The 22,726-nt window shown below is 42.7% G+C and overlaps 1 protein-coding gene across 4 annotated transcripts in view; it reads right to left on the minus strand.

The window, feature by feature from the left end:
- LOC118358027 (EGF-like repeat and discoidin I-like domain-containing protein 3) overlaps nt 1–22,726 on the minus strand; it is a 264,375-nt gene that overhangs the window by 62,648 nt on the left and 179,001 nt on the right. For 3 of the 4 annotated variants that reach the window (XM_035735396.2, XM_035735395.2, XM_035735397.2), the window contains one exon: nt 12,657–12,838. In XM_035735396.2, the coding sequence (XP_035591289.1) occupies nt 12,657–12,838 (182 nt within the window). Of the gene's footprint in view, nt 1–12,656; nt 12,839–12,977; nt 13,502–22,726 lie in introns of those variants that run through there. The other variant, XM_035735394.2, reaches the window with a different exon arrangement.

The raw sequence follows: 22,726 nt of genomic DNA on the forward strand, positions 1-22,726 counted from the left end.
AGCTGGTGGCAACTTGTGGAATAGACATCTGCTGGAATGTGGTTTTATCCAATAAGCATTCAGGATTATATAGGATTGTATAAACTAACACAATTGGTCAGATTAAGAGATTTTAAGTAATAAAAAAATAAAATAATAATAGCTGTCAAAATGACTGAACCCTTGTTTTCAATACTCCAGCATCCTCCCCTTGTGTATAATGACACAGGCTATTTAAAAAAAAATGTTTTATGAGATTGGAGAACACATTGGGAGGAATCTTAAACTCAATATTTCAGGATCCTTGATCTTTTCCCTGCGCTTATGGACTGCCCTTTCCAATTCAAACCACAAACCAATCGGGTTCCAGTCCAGAGACTTTTTGTTGGGCTATCCCGACAAAACAAAAATCTTGGTCGGCCGAGAGTCGTCTGTTCTTTTGACAAATCGATTGGTTTAAATTTAAAAATGTGTATTTTTTCATATGCACTACCGTTCAAAAGTTTGGGGTCACTTAGAAATGTCCTTGTTTTTGAAAGAGAAACACATTTTTTGATCATTAAAACAACATCAAATTGATCAGAAAAAAAGTGTAGACATTGTTAATGTTGTAAATGACCATTGTTGCCGGAAACGGCAGATTTTTTATGGAATATCTACATAGGTGTACAGAGGCCCATTATCAGCAACTATCACTCCTGTGTTCCAATGGCACGTTGTGTTAGCTAATCCAAGTTTATAATATTAAAAGGCTAATGGATCATTAGAATTTTGCAATTATGTTAGCACAGCTGAAAACTGTTGTTCTGATTAAAGAAGCAATACAACTGGCCTTTAGACTAGTTGAGCATTAGCATTTGTGGGTTTGATTACAGGCTCAAAATGGCCAGAAACAAAGAACTTTCTTCAGAAACTCGTCAATCTATTCTTGTTCTGAGAAATGAAGGCTATTCTATGTAAGAAATTGCCAAGAAACTGTAAATCTCGTACAACGCTGTGTTCTACTCCCTTCACAGAACAGCGCAAACAGGCTCTAACCAGAATATAAAGAGGAGTGGGAGGCCCCGGTGCACAACTGAGCAAGAGGACAAGTACATTAGTGTGTCTAGTTTGAGAAACAGACGCCTCACAAGTCTTCAACTGGTAGCTTCATGAAATAGTACCCGCCAAACACCAGTCTCAACGTCACCAGTGAAGAGGCGACTCTGGGATGTTGGCCTTCTAGGCAGAGTGTGTTCTTTTGCCCATATTCATCTTTTCTTTTCATTGGCCAGTCTGAGATATGGCTTTTTCTTTGTAACCCTGCCTAGAAGGTGTTTTGCGGCTATGCGAGCATAGAAGTAATTTAGCTCATCTGGTAGGCTTGTGTCACTTGGCAGCTCTTGGCTGTGCTTCCCTTTGCAGGCTGTAAAAGTTTGCAAGCCCTGCGGTGTAGTATGATTCGATCTTAGTCCTGTATTGACACTTTGCCTGTTTGATGGTTCATCAAGGGACATAGCGGGATATCTTATAAGCTTCCGGGTTAGAGTCCTGCCCCTTGTGAGTGGCAGCTCTACCCTTTAGCTCAGGGCAGATGTTGCCTGTAATCAATGGCTTCTGGTTGGGGGTATGTACGTACAGTCACTGTGGAGACTACATCATCGATGCACTTATTGATGAAGCCAGTGACTGATGTGGGGTACTCCTCAATGCCATCGGAAGAATCGCGGAACATATTCCAGTTTGTGCTAGCAAAACAGTCCTGTAGCTCAGCATCTGCTTCATCTAACAACGTTTTTGGACTGTGTGGTGTGATGTAATGAGAACCCAGCTGGCTGTATGTTACAGTCCCTGATGTCTCTCTGGAAGGAGATCCTCACCCTGAGCTTGTCTACTTTATTGTCCAGGGACTTAACATCAGCGGGTAATATACACAGAAGTGGTGGATGGTGTGCACGCCTCCTGAGTCGGACTAGAAGTCACTCCGAATACCTCTTCTCTGCCGGCAGCATTTTGGATCAGGCTTTGGGGTAATTTCAATTGCCTTGAGGGGTACGAACATAGGATCCAATTCGGGAATGTCGTATTTATGGTCGGAATGCTGGTAAGTTACCACCGCTCTGACATCCAAAAGTTATTTCCAGCTGTATGTAATAACACAAAAAAAACATTCAGGGGAAATAATGTCAAACAGAACAAATAAATAATACTGCAAAGTTGCTTAGGAGCTAGAAGCAGAGCCGGCATGTCTGTCGGCGCCATCTTACTCTTGTAGGCCTAAGTTACTCTTACTCTTAGGCCTACAGCTCAATGGTGGTTATACAAGGCTGCTTATGCTAAGCCTAATGATAATGACATTACTTATTATAATGATGATCATAATAATAATAACAATACGGAGATCAAGAAAAAGGAGGGTTATTATTATTATAATATTATTTTTTTCTGACAATTTGTAACAGTGTAAACACAAAATAAATTATAAGTAATACCAGAGAGGCTGTTCTAACAAAACAAAAAAGTGTAAAGCGTTTATTCCAGCATAGCAAAGATTAAAAACAGCCGAATTTGTGAAATTGTTTATCAGACGTTGTGGTTTCTTGAGGCTTGATTCTCATGGAATCAGTACGCTATTAAACAAACACTCAAACAGGCTACACAAGCAGGATCTGTCTTATTTCTGTAGCTAAATTGATATGAATGATTTATAAAGCAAGGCAGATTTAACAGTTAGGCTGTTGATTATAGACTTAATTAAGTTGGGGGGACCTCTCTCCTCACTATTCTTAGACAATTAAGGCAAGGGCTGTTCGCAACGCCAATATGATGGGTAACTTTGCTATTATGCACACAGCAACATGGTCTAGGAAAAGGCGACAATTCAACAGCACACTGATGTTTCAGATCCGCAGACAGCAACTGCTATCAACGTGAAGGAAAGCGCATTTGTTATAAAATAATATTTGTATTAGTGTTGCACCATTGTTCTTATGTAATATAGCCACATAGGCTACAATTTCAGTAGCGCATGTTAGAGCGATGGACTGTGCCATCCCCATGGCGTCCAGAATGGATTAGTCCACTCAGACAGGTGCGAATCAGACAGGGGTGTTTTACACCATTATTTATTTTTTTTACTACGTGCTCGACTAAAGAAATCTCGGTCGACCGTCAGACTATCGACCTAATAATCGACCAGTCGACTAAATGGGATCAGCACTAGGAGATTTTGATGTTGCTTGGGGCTTTGTCTTGCTGGAAGATTTGCTCGCGGCCAAGTTTTAGCCTCCTTGCGGAGGCAATCAGGTTTTGGGCTGGTATTGGGATTGTAGCTTAGTGGGGTATCTAGCAAAGTCTATGGCTGTCTGGAGTGGTTCTCAATCAGAGGCAGGTGTTTATCGTTGTCTCTGATTGGGAACCATATTTAGGCAGCCATATTCTTTGAGTTTGTTGTGGGTGATTGTCCTTAGTGTCTTTGTTCCTGTCGCTGTGTTAGTTGACACAAGTATAGGCTGTTTCGGGTTTCGTTTCGTTTCGTTATTTACGTTCTTTGTTTTGTAGTGTTTGTGTTAATTCGTGTTTACGTTGTTTATTAAACATGGATCGCAATCTACACGCTGCATTTTGGTCCGACTCTCCTTCACACCTACAAAACCGTTACAACCAGTGAGGATTTCCTACACTGGACAACTTGTTACAGCAGTTCATAAGTAATTGATAATAATCTGCAAATGTTTTTAATGTCATTACATTAAGAACGAATCAGTTAAATTAGACATTGAATGTGAACCCTGTAAGAATCTTGGATCTAGCTGAAAGGTTGTTAAATAAATATTTCAGAATTGTAGTGTAACTACTCAACATTTTGTGTCTCCTTATGGGGTTTCATGCTAAATGTTATGCTTCTAACCAAAATGTCACCTTACCTTGATACTTAAAACCTAAATCAATACTTTCATTAACGTGGTTCTTCAATAATTATGCATAATACTTTTTGGATGTGTATTTGGGGGTGGTTTCCTGGACAGAGTTTACTTTATGTCAGGATAAGGCTAATTCTACTTAAATTAATCCAGATTTTTTTTAAAGACTTTCTGAGATGTTACTGATCTTTAGATTAACTAATACTAGACTAGGGAGTCCCAGACTAAGGTAAATAAGGACTAACCAGTTAATCTTTGTGAAGCCTAATTAGATTAACATTGTGCATTTGGTGTTGACCTGAGGATCCTCTTAAGGATCGTCATTCCGTCAACAGGACAGTTCTAAATCATGCAGCTCGTTATGTCAAGATCGAAGATTTTAGAGTAACAACAAATGTCAGTACATAGTCTTATATTGGTGGAAAACTTAAATTCTTGTTAATATAACTGCACTGTCCATTTTACAGTAGCCATTACTGCAAAAAAATGGCATGCTATTGTTTGAGGAGTGCTCCTAACAACAAAACATTTTTTTCAACTCTGAAGGTGACATGTGTACTTACATTTTTTAAATACTTTATTTAACCAGGTCGGCTATTAGAGAACAAGTTCTCATTTACAACTGCGACCTGTCCAAGATAAAGCAAAGCAGTGCGACTCAAACAGCAACACAGAGTTACACATGGAATAAACAAACAATAGAAGCTCGCATCCGCTACAAGACCATGGTGCTTGCCTACGGAGCTGTGAGGGGAACGGCACCTCAGTACCTCCAGGCTCTGATCAGGCCCTACACCCAAACAAGGGCACTGCGTTCATCCACCTCTGGCCTGCTCGCCTCCCTACCACTGAGGAAGTACAGTTCCCGCTCAGCCCAGTCAAAACTGTTCGCTGCTCTGGCCCCCCAATGGTGGAACAAACTCCCTCACGACGCCAGGACAGCGGAGTCAATCACCACCTTCCGGAGACACCTGAAACCCCACCTCTTTAAGGAATACCTAGGATAGGATAAAGTAATCCTTCTCACCCCCCTTAAAAGATTTAGATGCACTATTGTAAAGTGGCTGTTCCACTGGATGTCATAAGGTGAATGCACCAATTTGTAAGTCGCTCTGGATAAGAGCGTCTGCTAAATGACTTAAATGTAAATGTAAATAGAAAAGTAGGGAGGTAAGGCAAAAAGTTGGCCATAGTGACGCAATAATTACAATTGAGCAATTAAACACTGACGCGATAGATGTGCAGAAGATAAATGTGCAAGTAGAGATACTGGGGGCCATAGGAGCAAAATAAATATCTAACAATATGGGGATGAGGTAGTTGTGTGGGCTATTTACAGATGTGCAATGATCTGTATGTCACGCCTTGGTCTTAGTATTTTGTGTTTTCGTTAATTATAGCATAGGCTTGGCTACCTGCACGGTCCGGTCTATCCAGAGCCACCTCCAGAGCCACAGTCCTCCGGTAGCAGCTCCCCGCACCAGGCTTCCTGTGCGTGTCCTCGCTCCAGTATCACCAGTGCCAGCACCACGCATCAGGCCTACAGTGCGCCTCGCCTCTCCTGTGCTGTCGGAGTCTCCCGCCTGTTCAGCGCTATCAGAGCCTTCCTCCTCTACAGCGCTGCCGGAGCCTCCTGCCTGTTCGGAGCAGACTGAGCTGTCAGTCTGCATGGAGCAGTCAGAGCTGTCAGCCTGCATGGAGCAGTCAGAGCTGTCAGTCTGTATGAAGCAGCCAGAGCTGTCAGTCTGCATGAAGCAGCCAGAGCTGTCAGTCTGCAAAGAGCTGCCAGTCTGCAAGGAGCTGTCAGCCTGCATGGAGCAGCCAGAGCTGTCAGTCTGCAAGGAGCTGTCAGTCTGCATAGAGCAGCTAGATCCCTCAGTCAGCCATGATCTTCTAGATCTGCCAGTCAACCAGATTCTTCCAGATCTGCCAGTCAACCAGTCTCTTCCAGATCTGCTAGTCAACCAGAATCGTCCAGATCCGCCAGCCAGCCAGGATCTACCGGAGCCTACTACCTGCCTGAGCTTCATCTCAGTACTGGGCTTCCCCTCAGTACTGGGCTTCCTCTCAGTACTGGGCTTCCTCTCAGTACTGGGCTTCCTCTCAGTACTGGGCTTTCTCTCAGTACTGGGCTTCCCCTCAGTCCCGAGTTGCCCCTCAGTCCCGAGCTGCCCCTCAGTCCCGAGCTGCCCCTCAGTCCCGAGCTTCCCCTCAGTCCCGAGCTGCCTCAGTCCCGAGCTGCCCCTCAGTCACGAGCTGCTCCTCAGTTCAGTGGGGTTCTGGGTGAGGACTATTAGGCCATGGTCGGCGGCGAGGGTGGATTATCCCAGGACGCGAAGGGGAGGAACTATGACATTAATGGAGTGGGGTCCACGTCCCGAGCCGGAACCGCCACCATGGACAGACGCCCACCCGGACCCTCCCTATGGTTTTGAGGTGCGTCCGGGAGTTCGCACCTTAGGGGGGGGTTCTGTCACGCCTTGGTCTTAGTATTTTGTGTTTTCGTTAATTATTTGGTCAGGCCAGGGTGTGACATGGGTTTATTTTGTTGTATTTCGTATTGGGGTTTGTAGTATTTGGGATTGCGGCTGAGTAGGGGTGTTTTATAGGCTTGGCTGCCTGAGGCGGTTCTCAATCAGACTCAGGTGATTCTCGTTGTCTCTGATTGGGAACCGTATTTAGGTAGCTGGGGTTTCTCTGTGTATTTCGTGGGTGATTGTTCCGGTCTCTGTGTAGTTTTCACCAGATAGGCTGTAATTAGGTTTTCACGTTCCGTTTGTTGTTTTGCTTTTGTATTAAGTTATTTCATGTATCGCTCTTCATTTATTAAAGACATGAGTAACCACCACGCTGCATTTCGGTCCGACTCTCTTTCAACAAACGAGGAACGCCGTTACATTGTAATGATATGTCTTTCCAGCTTCAGAGATTTTTGCAATTCGTTCTAGTCATTGGCATTAGAGCTTTGTTGCTTTGTTGCGAAATAGGAAGCCGATGCTAGATTTAATTTGGGATTGGAGAAATATGAAATCTTGCTTTGATTTATCATCCAAAGGGTCCCAGAGATAACATGAAGTGTTCTTTTGTTACATAAAATTATTTTTCATATCTTAAAAACGTGCACGATCGATTTTGTATTTCCACTCGTTTAATTTGCAAAGAAAATAATCTGTGAAAATTCTTGTGCAACACAACACAGTGGAGCCTAAATGTATTTGTGTGTCAGAAATGTAACACAAACCATATCAAACATAATTATTAATATACTTTCTGTATTGTCTTCCTTAGGTCCTGTGGAAAACCATGACATGTAACTTAAAGAAGACTTGCTGGTAGGGAGCATTTCAAGACTGGTGGCAGATGAGTTGGGGGACTTGTTGACTTTGATCATTTACAGACAGCAAGTCCTGGAAGGTATCCCTGAAGATGACCATTTGGACAGTTCAAGTGGGGGACCGTTCCAATCCTCATTTGGTAGGAGACATTCAATCAACATGTTCCATCCCAGGACTGCAGGGGATATGTAAGGTTGTCAGTCATCTCTTGTACACCCATTATAAAATCGACTACACATCTGGTGTGGATATGAGCTTGGTTGTACCATCATTGCTCAGGTCCTATTGCATGAAGATAGGGGGTGAACAACAAGTTTGTCTGTGCATGACTCATGAGTTGCACATTTCCAACGTGCAACAATGTTGTACATTTATTGAGAACCAGTTTTTACAATCCCTGTACTCCTCAGCATCTGCTGCAGAGTGACACTTGATGGGAATATGACATACAACCAATGACTCCAGGGTAGTTCCCATATTCATAGAACTCTATCTTGTAGTTGGCTTGCCCAGTAGCATCAGGGAACTTGCTGTAATTGTCTTTCAGTTCACATATACCGTTGCAGACTTTGTGGACTATTCTGCATAGAGTTGGTTCATGATGGAAGGCTCCAGATGCCAAAAACCTCAAGGTGATCAGTAGGGAGAAGGGCTGGGCCTTATAAACTCAGCAAAAAAAGAAACGTCCTCTCACTGTCAACTGTGCTTATTTTCAGCAAATTTAACATGTGTAAATATTTATATGAGCATACAAGATTCAACAACTAAGACACAAACTGAACAAGTTCCACAGACATGTGACTAACATAAATTAAATTATGTGTCACTGAACAAAGGGGGGGATCAAAATCAAAAGTAACAGTCAGTATCTGGTGTGGCCACCAGCTGCAATAAGTACTGCACTGCATCTCCTCCTCATGGACTGCACCAGATTTGCCAGTTCATGATGTGTTATGTTACCCCACTCTTCCACCAATGCACCTGCAAGTTCCTGGGGGGAATGGCCCTAGCTCTCAATCTCCGATCCAACAGGTCCCAGACGTGCTGGAGGCATTGTCATGCTGGAGGGTCATGTCAGGATGAGTCTGCAGGAAGGGTACCACATGAGGGAGGAGGATTTCTTTCCTGTAACGCACAGTGTTGAGATTGCCTGCAATGACAACAAGCTCAGTCCGATGATGCTGTGACAGACCATGACAGACCCTCCACCTCCAAATCGATCCGACTCCAGAGTACAGGCCTCGGTGTAATGCTCATTCCATCAACGACAAACACAAATCTGACCATCACCCCTGGTGAGACAAAACCGTGACTTGTCAGTGAAGAGCACTTCTTACCAGTCCTGTCTGGTCCAGCAATGGTGGGTTTGTGCCCATAGGCGATGTTTTTGCCGGTGATGTCTGGTGAGTACCTGTCTTACAACAGGCCTACAAGCCCTCAGTCAAGCCTATTGGGGACAGTCTGAGCACTGATGGAGGTGTAACTCGGGCAGTTATGGATGCCATCCTGTACCTGTCCCGCAGGTGTGATGTTCGGATGTACCGATCCTGTGCAGGTGTTGTTACACGTGGTCTGGCACTGAGAGGATGATCAGCTGTCCATCCTGTAGCCCTGTCTTAGGCGTCTCACAGTACGGACATTGCAATTCATTGCCCTGGCCACATCTGTAGTCCTCATGCCTCCTAGCAGCATGTCTAAGGCACGTTCATGCAGATGAGCAGGGACCCTGGGCATCTTTCTTTTGATGTTTTTCAGAGTCAGTAGAAAGGCCTCTTGAGTGTCCTTAGTTTTCATAACTGTGACCTCAATTGCCTACCGTCTGTAAGCTGTTTGTGTCTTACAGACCGTTCTACAGGTGCTTGTTCATTAATTGTTTATGGTTCCTTGAACAAGCATGGGAAACAGTGTTTAAACACTTTACAATGAAAATCTGGATTTTTAAGAATTATCTTTGAAAGACAAGGTCGTTTCTTTTTTTGCAGAGTGTATATTTTCACACATTATCATCTGATCCACAAAGGAATTTTCTGAATGACAGTCAAGTGATGAACAGATGTTTTGATAGCAAATGCAATGCAACAACAGCCCAAGTGCTGGAAAAAAAGGGATTCCCGAGAAATGTCCATTCGCGAAGACAATTGTACCTGGATCCATGTTGAATCTAATATCCCTAGAGAATTGAGGTTGATCACCTGTTGTTGTCTGCTTGCTTTACAGCAGGGTCTCGCTAGATTTAACAGAGAAAGCATCAATGTAATGTGTTCAGATGTGTGTGTGCCTCGGATCGGACACCAAGTATAGTGTGTGCAATTGTGTAAGATAGACTATTGCACAAAACTATTCCTATTAATTATTTTAGATATAATGTCCCCAAAAAAATCTAAGCCTACGAGACTCATTTACAATACGATCTCATTTGACATGACAAATAATTTGTCTTCTATATGACACCTGCAATTTGAAACAATGCAAGGGGTTTGAAGTAGTCTACTCGAACTACAATTTGGAGCTCAGAAATTCAAGTACTGGAATAGGTCTGCCTTGAAACTCAGAACATTTCCTCAATTTGGTGCTTGAAAAGTTCTTATAATTATTGTAGCCAATTCCCGCCACCTTATAATAGTATGAGATTACTTTTTTTCAGTTTTTGTGAGAGAACGATGTTGTGATTCAAAAGGTGACATCAAGGCTACCGCTATCCATGTGTTCCTGCGTCGGCAATATAGGCTACAGAAAAATCGGCATTCATGCATCCAATCTAAGTCTGGCAATGTCCAAATTATTCTCACATATTTTAGAATGTAATAATAATTCAATACCAATATAATGGCAAGGTCTACATTTTTTTCAATTATTCTTAAAGTGGTAATGGCCTACTTTAAAAAAGAAAAAGCTAATTGAAATCTCCTCCCCTTCATCTACACTGATGAAGTAGATTTAGTAAGTGACATCAGGGATCATAGCTTTCACCTGGATTCACCTAGTCACTCTATGTCATGGAAGTGTATAGCCACACATACTGTAGGGTATATATACACTATTTCTGTATTATTAAAAGTATGACTGTATTAATGATTGATTTAGTCTTCAGTATTACAGGGCCGGGGGCAGATTCGGGAGGTATTGATGAACTATAGATCCACATGAGGAACAGACAGACACGTAGAGCAGGGGTGTTATACCTGAACAATGACAGGGCTGCCAGCTCTAACCCTCAAACTGATTTCAGATGAGAAAACAACCACATACACACACACACTCACACACACACTTTCAGAACACACAGCTCCCAAGCCTAAAACTCCACAGCGCTGAGAGAAGTCTACACCTCTCTACTCACGTCCCAATTACCAAGAAGTCCCTCTCCTGAAACCCAGAGCGCTCCCAGAATCCACATCATCATCCCACGTGGCATCATTAAAGCCAACCAAACCGCCTCGGTGATTCATATCTGATTTTCCTTATACACTATTTGCGCTTGGTTGCTTTTCTCTTGCTCTCTCTGTTTCTCTCACCTTTCCCTTCCCCATGTCTCTGTCTTCTCTCACTCTACCTCTCTCCTCAGATGATGTAGTTGGATCATTCTTTCTCTACACCCTCCCCTCCCCGTGCTCTTTAACACGTTCTCTCGCCCCCTCTTCCGCCTCTCTCTCTTCCACCTGGCTCTGTTGCTGTGAGCAACCCCTGATAGTGTTTGTTGTTTAACCTGTTAGGAATGAACACAGTGTTGCCAGTTACAGCCTCTCACTGTATTGCGGGCCTAATTAAATTTCATCACACATCTTCGGGTCCTCATTTATGTGCTCGTTGTCAGAGATACCCAGAAAGATTTACACTGGGTTCCAGAGCCAACGCACATAGTATCACATAAAGTGATTTGATTTGTTGGAAACATTACTAAATATAAAAATATATATAATACAGTTCTATTTTATAAGAGACAGTTCCTATCACTAACTGCTTTCAGTATCCCCACATTGTAATGAACCCATGGTTGCTAATACAATTCCAATTAAACCCTTACACTCTTAGAAAAAAGCTAAACTAAGTAAAACTCTGTGGTGCAGCAGTAAGTCGTTGGCTTTAGTAGCCTACAATCAGTTGGAATACCAGGTTCGGAGCCAAAAAGTGTTCTACCTGGATCCAAAAAGAGTTCTCCTATGGGGACAGCTGAATAACCCTTTTAGGTTCTAGCAGCTTTTTTTTGAAGAGTGGAGATTTCTGAACTGGCCCCTCTGAGACAAACGTTGGAGAAGTGTTTATGTCTGAGTGAAGGGTGTGTATTTTTTATTTATTAAAAACTTCTGAGGTGTATCACATACATGCTCTAGCAACCCCACTGGTAATACATAGTGATGGGAAACTGAGGCTTTCTGAAGACAATGTGCTCACTTAATTGTACTGAAAAACTTATCATTACTCAGAGCATAATGATTTGTTCACAATGCACATTAGGCGCATCTGCTGGTCAGCCATAAATAGCAACGTTTGATTATCAGAGACGTTTTCTCCACTGTTTTAAGCAAAACTGTTGTTGGCTTTAAATAGCCTAAAATCAGTTGGAATACCAGGTTCGCAGCTTACATCATGTAACCTTATTTTGCATTCAAGTTGAATATTTATCAAAATCTGAAGCTATGGCGTTATATAGGATGCTTATTATACTATACTAAATAAAACAAAATATTTGAACAACAGTGCAGAAAGTGTCATGTCACATCAAAAAAAATCTAAATGTTGTGCTTTCATAGCGAATCGACCACATACCATCATTTCCCTGAATGTTCCACAGTTCCCTACTCTACCTGCTAAGCTACCTGTCAGGTGAAACTTTTTGAACAACATCCTAACTAGATGTGTAATGTACGGTGTGCAGTAGAGGTCAGTGTTTGAAAGCAGCTTGGAATTGAAGAAAGCACCAGCACCACAGCAAAATCTGTGGGATCTTGCATTTTGTAACACACGGTTTGAAAAAACGTGATCGAACGAAGCTTCGGACGTCATTGATGACATACTTCTGAAAAGCGATACACACATCTGCACACTGCTTTGAAGTTAGCTGCGTAGCGATTTCGACGCATACCTCAGAGCTCTGGTATCAAACGTTACATCACTAGTAATACACAGGAGCAGAACCAACAGCTTTTTTGTCCAGTGCTCACAGTTTAATTAGCCAGTTAACCCAATCAGTCAACTGAAACACTAATTAACTGCAGGGACCTAAATCCCTTCAACTCTCCAAACAGATACATTTAATACAGTGAGGGATAATTCACAACTTCTTAAACTCAAGGTAATACTGCACTGAGACCAATATTCAGATGTACACACACACTTATCAGATCAACATTCTCTCTGGTGTGACGGTTTTTGTGGACACATTCATCTCTGTCTAGTAACCTGAGTGACTCGTGTCTCCCGGCCAGTGTCTGTGTCTTACCTGGATCCAGGGCCATCTGTCGTTCTCGGCAGCTGTCCAGGCGTTCACCAGGCCCTTCTTGTTGAGCCGGGCAAAGTAGGGGTACCATTTCTGCAGGCCGAACAGAGCACGGTGGGTGGACGAGGCTGTTATCTGCTGGTTGGAGATGATACCCCCCTCCATGCCCAGTGATCCAGAGCATTCTGAGAGGACAGACATATGTATGAGGTTAGATGAGGGATGAAATATGAATGCCACCATACTTTACAAACATATCTGTCCAGTGAGTTACAGACATACAGGTTGCATATAGTAATAAGACTGATATGTATAGCTGTGTACCAAAGGGGCAGCATTCTTTCTTCATCAGACTAATCTCATCATCCACAGCCCCGTTCTCTACAACACTGCTGCTTTTCATTGTTCCTCCCTCTGTCCATGATTTTCTGTTGTAGTCCATCTCTGTCTCAGATATGAACAAGATGTATTCCTTGGTTGGGCTCCCCTCCGTTACATCAGGCAGAGTCTCAGTCATTGACACTGTGTCTTTCCCTCCACTAACTGAAATTGTATCTTTATTGCTGCTCTCTCTCACAGAAATCCTGTCCTTGATGTCGTTAAGAGACAGGTCACTTTGACTCGTGTTCGTCAAACTTTTCTCGCTGCTCCGGTTCATGGCCAAGACATCCTCAAAGTTTCCACTATGCCACAGCCCTCTCTCATCGTAGCCCTTCATTACAGGGCCATCCACATGCACAGGAGCCATGGGTCTTTTCTCCAAGTCCTCCACCAAAAAGAGGGCCCTCAAACTGGCTCCAAAGGAGCTCCGACTATTCTGTCTGGACAACATAATCAACACAGTCAACAGACTGCAACATAGTTTTTACCTTCAAGGCTGCAGAGCTAAAGTGGAGAGGCATGACACAAATACAGCTCTAATGAAATCATCCAAAGTGTTAAAATCCTTTTCAGAGCACTCAGCTTTTTTCCAGGCCTTATTTCTTCCTACGTAGGAACTGCTTAAGCAGCATCTTCAGTTACAATAGCAGCCTTTTAACAGCCACATGTGTGGATTTGAAACTCTGCCAATGCCTTCAAAGATAAATGGCTTCTTGTGCTGAACTTGGAGTGCTTATTTTTGTTGTGCCTCCGCTATAATGTGCACCTTGTCAATGGTGTAATTTACCATAATCAAACCATTTCTAGAAAGTCTCATTCTAAAGAGAGGTAGATATGTCACATGTGCCAAGATATACCAAATTCTGGCTGTTCTTCCATCAGTACTTTTAAGTGGATGCATTAACAGCAATTGTTTCGATAGCTGCACAACAGCCCTCAAATGGCAGGTGTTTTGCACCTACTATCCTAGATAAGACTTTGAATAATAGCTAGTCTGTGTGCAAACACATCTGGTTTGCTCTCAAATCACACAACAGTTTATTAGATTTCACCTACCCCATGCTGTAGTCAATTAGAGTGATATCTGATGTCCATGGGAATGGAATGATTTGGAATGACCATGTAGCAATAATAACTGTCCGTTTTTGGATACGTTGGTGCTATCTGGAGAAAAAGGTTGTGCTATAGACATGAGTCTTCTTTAACTTCAGCTCTACAACAAATTATGGACACTTTATATAAAGTCAATGCCAGTAGATAATAGGAGATGGACAATCTTCTGACTTATCATATTGAATAAAAACCAAAATGTCACTCTCTTTTCAAAATAGACCAATTAAATGTGCTGCATCTCAACCAATCTGTCCCTGTGTTTCAGGTTAAGAGGACCACTGAGGACTTGAAGAGGTAAAATGGGGCAGCTTCCTCTTCCACAGCCTCCTCTGTATCCACCTTTGCACTAACTCTTTTGACTCATCACATACGCTGCTGCTACCACTTATTATCTATCCCGTTGCCTAGTCAATTTACCCCTACCCACCTGTACATATCTACCTCAATTACCTCATACCCCTGCACATCAACTCTGTATGGGTACCCCGTGTTATTGTTACTCGTTGTGTATGTATTCCTCGTGATATATCTATCTATTATTTTTCCCTTTTTCTCTCTGCAATGTTGGAAAGGGCCTGTAAGTAAGAATTTCACTGTTAGTCTTCACCTATTGGTTACGAAGCATGTGACAAATAAAATTACATTTTAATGCCATTAGAGTGTTTTGCTCAGTGGGGCATTAACAAGGCTGTTATGACACTGCTTTGCAAAGCATATTTTAGGCCTCTGTAAACAATATCCTTGAGCGTTCCCAACTAACACCCTGGTTGGGCAAAAACACTGCTGAGTAGCTAACTATGGCACTCTCCTTAGGTGAACAAACCAGCATGTCGTTGAGCTAGGCTCAAGCATAAAGGTTTCTTGTGCTTTCAGACCTGCTTCGTATGCTTAGTTTGTAATGAGTACTTTCCATCAGGCACCCACTTCACATAATTGCATATAATTACAGACAAGTATGTCTTTAACTGACATAGCACTTCTGATTGAGGATGAATTTGTAAACCTGGGTAAGTTAAAAGCTAGCAACGACTAAACATCCCCTAAACACCCACCCCTCTCTGGCTAACACATATGTTTTCATGCAGGCATGACCAACATGAACATGACAAGGACTTGGGAGAAACCACACTTAAACGTTTGGAAGTCACACGGTTAAAACTATTGTTGCCTGGGTGGCTAATAACAAAGAAACATTGAGAGTGATTTCATTTACAGTCCATTGTTATAATATTGTTTTAATTTGTACTAATTAGAAAGTATTCCAGCTTTTTTTCTCCTTATCAATCGTTGGCTATGCAATTATGTGAAGTGGCAGGTTTTAGTGGCATAAGACCAAGGCTCTGCATCTGTCCTCGTGCTCCTAGACCTTAGTGTTGCTATTGATAACATCGACCACCACATTCTTTTGGAGAGATTGGAAACCCAAATTGGTCTACACGGACAAGTTCTGGCCTGGTTTAGATCTTATCTGTCAGAAAGATATCAGTTTGTCTCTGTGAATGGTTTGTCCTCTGACAAATCAACTGTACATTTCGGTGTTCCTCAAGGTTCCGTTTTAGGACCATTTTTGTTTTCACTATATATTTTATCTCTTGGGGATGTCATTCGAAAACATAATGTTTACTTTCACTGCCATGCGGATGACACACAGCTGTACATTTCAATGAAACATGGTGAAGCCCCAGTTGACTGATTTAGTTGTTCTATCCACCCTAGAAAAGCTTGCTGCGGTTACTTATTCCAAAGCGATCTTCTCTCTTCAGATGTTCTGCTTCCAATAGTTGGCCACAGTAGCTAGTATTCTCAGAACTTCTATTGCAGTTAGGAGATCATTTAAGACTGAGCTGGATCTTATATCAGAGCAATGTGAGTCTCTGATGTTTAAAAAGGACCATGCACATCAACAGCAAATACTGCCCGACTCAGTCATCAAATGTTTTATTTATTGATTTATTTTTATTGAATTTCAAAACCACATTGCACCTGCAGTTAAGCCCCTCAACATTTACTTACAGTCATTTAACAGATACTCCTATCCTGAGCGACCCACATGAGCAATCAGGGTCAAGCGCCCCGCTCAAAGGCACATCGACAGATCCCCCACCCAACCAACTTGGGGACCTGAACCAGCGACCTCTCTGCCACCGGTCCAACGTTCCCAACCGCCAGGTCAACCACGGACCCAAACCATCCAACCCCCCGCTTCTGTCATAGCATGTTTAGTTTATGTTCAGTTTATGACACACATCAATATATCCTAGTTTAACACTTACGTGAGAAGATGGGTATATACTAAATTGGTCACAGTAAATATGCCTAACTGATGCAGTGCTTCCCCTAGCCAATAGGATCTGGCACGAAACACTACCCCACAGGGTTAGCCTGCAGCACCAGTCATCAAAGTCTGTGATGTGACCTTCACCTTTTGGGCAAACACTGTGTACCTGTGAACCTGTATAGCCTGGAAAGCAAGGAGACCATTCTCACCACGTGACAACACAGTGGGAGACACAATGGCAACATTTAAAACAACACAAAGAGCAGATCCAGCTGCTGTAACAACGTAGCTGGGCGAGCAGGGAACCGGTGATGTCCGAGGATTGTCATGAGGGAGTGTGTGTGTCCGCGTGTCCTGCAGCCTTGAGGACAGCATCCATGTCTGTATCTTTGTCTGTATCCAAGCCTTCTCTGGTCTCTACTCCTCCCAATATGGGGTCTGAGATGCCGAAGCCTCCCACCATTAGCTCTGACAAATTGAAAACCCTAGTCATTGGCGACTCCATTACCAGAAGTATTAGACTTAAAACGAATCATCCAGCGATCATACACTGTTTACCAGGGGGCAGGGCTACCGACGTTAAGGCTAATCTGAAGATGGTGCTGGCTAAAGCTAGAACTGGCGATGTTAGGATGAAACAGTTAGAGGTCACCAAACGCAACATAGCTTCAGTGTGTAAATCCGCTAGAAAGATGTGTCGGCATCGAGTAATTGTCTCTGGCCCACTCCCAGTTAGGGGGAGTGATGAGTTCTACAGCAGAGTCTCACAACTCAATCGCTGGTTGACGAAAAGTTTTTTGCAGATCAGAAAATAATTTGTAGATAATTGGCCCTTTTTCTGGGACTCACCCACAAACAGGACCAAGCCTGTTGAGGAGTGACGGACTCCATCCTAGCTGGAGGAGTACACTGATCTTATCTACGAACATAGACGGGGATCTAACTCCCCTAGCTCCACAATGAAAGAGGGTGCAGGCCAGGCAGCAGGCTGTTAGCCAGCCTGCCAGTTTAGTGGAGTCTGCCACTAGCACAGTCTGTGTAGTCAGTTCAGCTATACCCATTGAGACCGTGTCTGTGCCTCGACCTAGGTTGGGCAAAACTAAACATGGCGGTGTTCGCCTTAGCAATCTCACTGGAATAAATACCTCCTCCATTCCTGCCATTATTGAAAGAGATTGTGATACCTCACATCTCAAAATAGGGCCACTTAATGTTAGATCCCTCACTTCCAATGCAGTTATAGTCAATTAACTAATCACTGTTCATAATCTTAAAGTGATTGTCCTGACAAATTGACTGTGTTAAATGAGGCCTCACCTCCTGGTTACACTAGTTACCATATCCCCCGCACATCCCGCAAAGGCGGCGGTGTTGCTAACATTTATGATTGTAAATTTCAATTTTCAAAAAAAAAACGACGTTTTCGTCTTTTGAGCTTCTAGTCATAAAATCTATTCAGCCTACTCAATCACTTTTTATAGCTACTGTTTACAGGCCTTCTGGGCCATATACAGAGTTCCTCACTGAGGTCCCTGAATTCCTATCGGACCTTGTAGTCATAGCAAATAATATTTAAATTTTTGGTGACTTTAATATTCACATGGAAAAGTGCACAGACCAACTCCAAAAGGCTTTCGAAGCCATCATCGACTCAGGGGGTTTTGTCCAACATGTCTCCGGACCTACTCACTGTCACAGTCATACTATCCCATGGAATAAATGTTGTGGATCTTAATGTTTTTCCTCATAATCCTGGACTATCGGACCACCATTTTATTACATTTGCAATCGCAACAAATAATCTGTTCAGACCCCAACCAAGGAACATCAAAAGTCGTGCTATAAATACTCAGAAAAACCAAAGATATACTTGATGCCCTTCCAGACTCCCTCTGCCTACCCAAGGATGTCAGAAGACAAAAATCACTTACCCACTTAACTGAGGAACTCAATTTAACCTCGTGCAATACCCTAGATGCAGTCGCACCCTAAGAAACTAAAATAATTTGTCATAAGAAACTAGCTCCCTGGTATACAGAAAATACCCGAGCTCTGAAGCAAGGTTCCAGAAAATTGGAACGGAAATGGCGCCACACCAAACTGGACGTCTTCCGACTAGCTTGGGAAGACAGTACCGTGCAGTATCGAAGAGTCCTCACTGCTGCTCGATCATCCTATTTTTCCAACTTAATTGAAGAATTGTATACTAGATTGTATTTTTGATACTGTCGCAAAGCTAACTAAAAAGCAACATTCCCCAAAAGAGGATGGCTTTCCTTCAGCAGTGATAAATTCATGAACTTCTTTCAGGAAAAGATAATTAGAAAGCAAATTACGGACGTTTATTTAAATCTGCGTATTCCTCCAAAGCTCAGTTGTCTTGAGTCTGCACAACTCTGCCAGGACATAGGATCAAGGGAGACACTCAGGTGTTTTAGTACTATATCTCTTGACACAATGATGAAAATAATCATGGCCTCTAAACCTTCAAGCTGCATACTAGACCCTATTCCAACTAAACTACTGAAAGAGCTGCTTCCTGTGCTTGGCCCTCCTATGTTGAACATAATAATCTCTATCCAACGGATGTGTACCAAACTCACTAAAAGTGCCAGTAATAAAGCCTCTCTTGAAAAAGCCAAACCTTGAGCCAGAAAATATAAAAAACTATCGGCCTATATCGAATCTTCCATTCCTCTCTAAAATGTTAGAAAAAGCTGTTGTGCAGCAACTCACTGGCTTCCTGATAACAATGTATTCTAAATGCTTCAGTCTGGTGTTAGACCCCATAATAGCACTAAAACTACACTTGTGAATGTGGTAAATGACATTTTAACCTCTCTTGGTTAGGGGGCAGTATTTTCACCTGTGGATGAAAAGCGTGCCCAAAGTAAACTGCTTGTTACTCAGGCCCAGAAGCTAGGATATGCATATGATAGTAGATTTGGATAGAAAACACTAACGTTTCCAAAACTGTTAAAATAATGTCTGTGAGTATAACAGAACTGATATTGCAGGCGAAAACCTGAGAAAAATCCATCCAGGAAGTGCAATTATTTTCATGTGGCTGTTTTTCAACTCAATGCCTATACAGAATCCAATGGGTTAGGAATCAAATTGCAGTTCCTATGGCTTCCACTAGATGTCAACAGTCTTTAGACATGGTTTCAGGTTTTTATTTTGAAAAACAATGAGTAGAGAGCCATTTTGGTCAGAGGACAGAGGAAGTATGCAGGCCTGATTTGGGCGTGCTCCCGTGAGCGTGCCGTTTGTTATTTTCCTTTCTATTGAAAAAGTTTTTCTCCTGTTTAACTTAATATGGCTGCAGGGGCAGTATTGAGTAGCTTGGATGAAAAGGTGCCCATTGTAAACGGCCAGCTCCTCAGTCTCAGTTGCTAATATATGCATATTATTATTAGTATTGGATAGAAAACTCTAAAGTTTCCCAAACTGTCAAAATATTGTCTGTGAGTATAACAGAACTTATATTGCAGGCGAAACCCTGAGGAAAATCATAACAGGAAGTGGCTTCTATTTTGAAAACTCCATGTTCCATAGCCTCCCTTTGCTGGATTTAAAGGGATATGAACCAGATTCCTTTTCCTATCGCTTCCTCAAGGTGTCAACAGTCTTCAGACATAGTTTCAGGCTTTTATTTCAAAAAGTGGTCACATGAGTTTTGCTTGCGCAACAGAATTTGGACAGCCATTGTTTTCCCCTATCCTAGTGTGAAAGACATTTGCGGTTGATATATTATCGATTTATATTTTAAAAACAACCTGAGGATTGATTATAAAAAACGTTTGACATGTTTGTGTGGACATTATGGAAACTATTTGGAATTTTTGTCTGTGCTGTGACTGCTTTTCCTCTACTTTCCGGCTACCTGTATAAAGCACTAAATAACCTTCAGTTAGTGCTAAATACGGTTGCTAGAATCCTGACTAGAACCCAAAAATTTGATCATATTACTCTAGTGCTAGCCTCTCGACACTTGCGTCCTGTTAAGGCAAGGGCTGATTTCAAGGTTTTACTGCTAACCTACAAAGCATTACATGGGCTTGCTCCTACATATCTTTCCGATTTGGTCCTGTCGTACATACCTACATGTACGCTACGGTCAAAAGACGCATGCCTCCTAATTCAAATCAAATCAAATTTATTTATATAGCCCTTCGTACATCAGCTGATATCTCAAAGTGCTGTACAGAAACCCAGCCTAAAACCCCAAACAGCAAACAATGCAGGTGTAAAAGCACGGTGGCTAGGAAAAACTCCCTAGAAAGGCCAAAACCTAGGAAGAAACCTAGAGAGGAACCGGGCTATGTGGGGTGGCCAGTCCTCTTCTGGCTGTGCCGGGTAGAGATTATAACAGAACATGACCAAGATGTTCAAATGTTCATAAATGACCAGCATGGTCGAATAATAATAAGGCAGAACAGTTGAAACTGGAGCAGCAGCACAGTCAGGTGGACTGGGGACAGCAAGGAGCCATCATGTCAGGTAGTCCTGGGGCACGGTCCTAGGGCTCAGGTCCTCCGAGAGAGAGAAAGAAAGAGAGAATTAGACAGAGCATATGTGGGGTGGCCAGTCCTCTTCTGGCTGTGCCGGGTGGAGATTATAACAGAACATGGCCAAGATGTTCAAATGTTCATAAATGACCAGCATTGTCCCCTAATTGTCCCTAGAATTTCTAAGCAAACAGCTGGAGGCAGGGCTTTCTTCTATAGAGCTCCATTTTTATGGAATGGTCTGCCTACCCATGTGAGAGACGTAGACTCGGTCTCCTTTAACCTTTAAGTCTTTACTGAAGACTCATCTCTTCAGTGGGTCCTATGATTGAGTGTAGTCTGGCCCAGGAGTGTGAAGGTGAACGGAATGGCACTGGAGCAACGAACCACCCTTGCTGTCTCTGCCTGGCCGGTTCCCCTCTCTCCACTGGGATTCTCTGCCTCTAACCCTATTACAGGGGCTGAGTCACTGGCTTACTGGTGCTCCTCCATGTCATCCCTAGGAGGGTGCGTCACTTGAGTGGATCTTCCTTTCTGGGTTTGTGGGCTATACTCAGCCTTTTCTCAGAATGGTAAGTTGGTGGTTGAAGATATCCCTCTAGTGGTGTGGGGGCTGTGCTTTGGAAAAGTGGGTGGGGTTATATCCTGCTTGTTTTGCCCTGTCCGGTGGTATCATCGGATGGGGCCACAGTGTCTCCTGACCCCTCCTGTCTCACCATCCAGTATTTATGCTACAGTGTGTGTCGGGAGGCTAGGGTCAGTCTGTTATATCTTGAGTATTTCTCCTGTCTTATCCGGTGTCCTGTGTGAATTTAAATATGCTCTCTCTTTCTCTCTTTCTTTCTCTCTTGGAGGACCTGAGCCCTAGGACCATGCCTCATGATTACCTGCTATGATGACTCCTTGCTGTCCCCAGTCCAACTGACCATTCTGCTGCTCCAGTTTCAACTGTTCAGCCTGCGGCTATGGAACCCTGACCTGTTCACCAGACGTGCTACCTGTCTCCTGCTACTCTCTAGAGGCAGCAGGAGCGGTAGAGATACTCTCAATGATCGGCTATGAAAAGCTAACTGACATTTACTCCTGAGGTGCTGACCTGTTGTACCCTCGACAACTACTGTGATTATTATTATTTGACCATGCTGGTCATCTATGAACATTTGAACATCTTGGCTATGTTCTGTTGTAATCTCCAGCCAGAAGAGGACTGGCCACCCCTCTCGGTTTCTTCGTAGGTTTTGGCCTTTCTAGGGAGTTTTTCCTAGGCACCGTGCTTCTACAACTGCATTGGTTGCTGTTTGGGGTTTTAGGCTGGGTTTCTGTACAACACTTTGAGATATCAACTGATGTAAGAAGGGCTATATAAATACATTTGATTTAATTTGTATTGCACTCATCCTCAAACATCTGAGAAGACAGTATATTGATATGATCATATCTCTCTACTTGCTGTATATTAGTTGTACTTTGTTAAGAACTTTACCTGGCCTGCCAGAAGGTCAATTCATTGTAAGAGCAGATATGAGTATAATGGCAAGTCTCCCCAAAAGGCCTTTGTGCTTGCTTAAGTCTGGAATCTCAACCTACGTCTTTGCTCTTGTCAGCTTTGCCTGGTCCTCTGCTTCTACTGATAGAAATATATTGATGGAAAAAGGGTTTTATGTTTCAAAATAACCCCAACTTTCTTTGGGGAGAAGAAATATATTTGCTGTCTTATCAAACATTAGTATTAAAGTGATGGCTAAGCATTACCATAGTAACATTGTGTTGACATATAATCCCAATTCCAT

The sequence above is a fragment of the Oncorhynchus keta genome, chromosome 25 (assembly GCF_023373465.1).
Source record: "Oncorhynchus keta strain PuntledgeMale-10-30-2019 chromosome 25, Oket_V2, whole genome shotgun sequence".
Classification (NCBI taxonomy): Eukaryota; Metazoa; Chordata; class Actinopteri; order Salmoniformes; family Salmonidae; genus Oncorhynchus; species Oncorhynchus keta.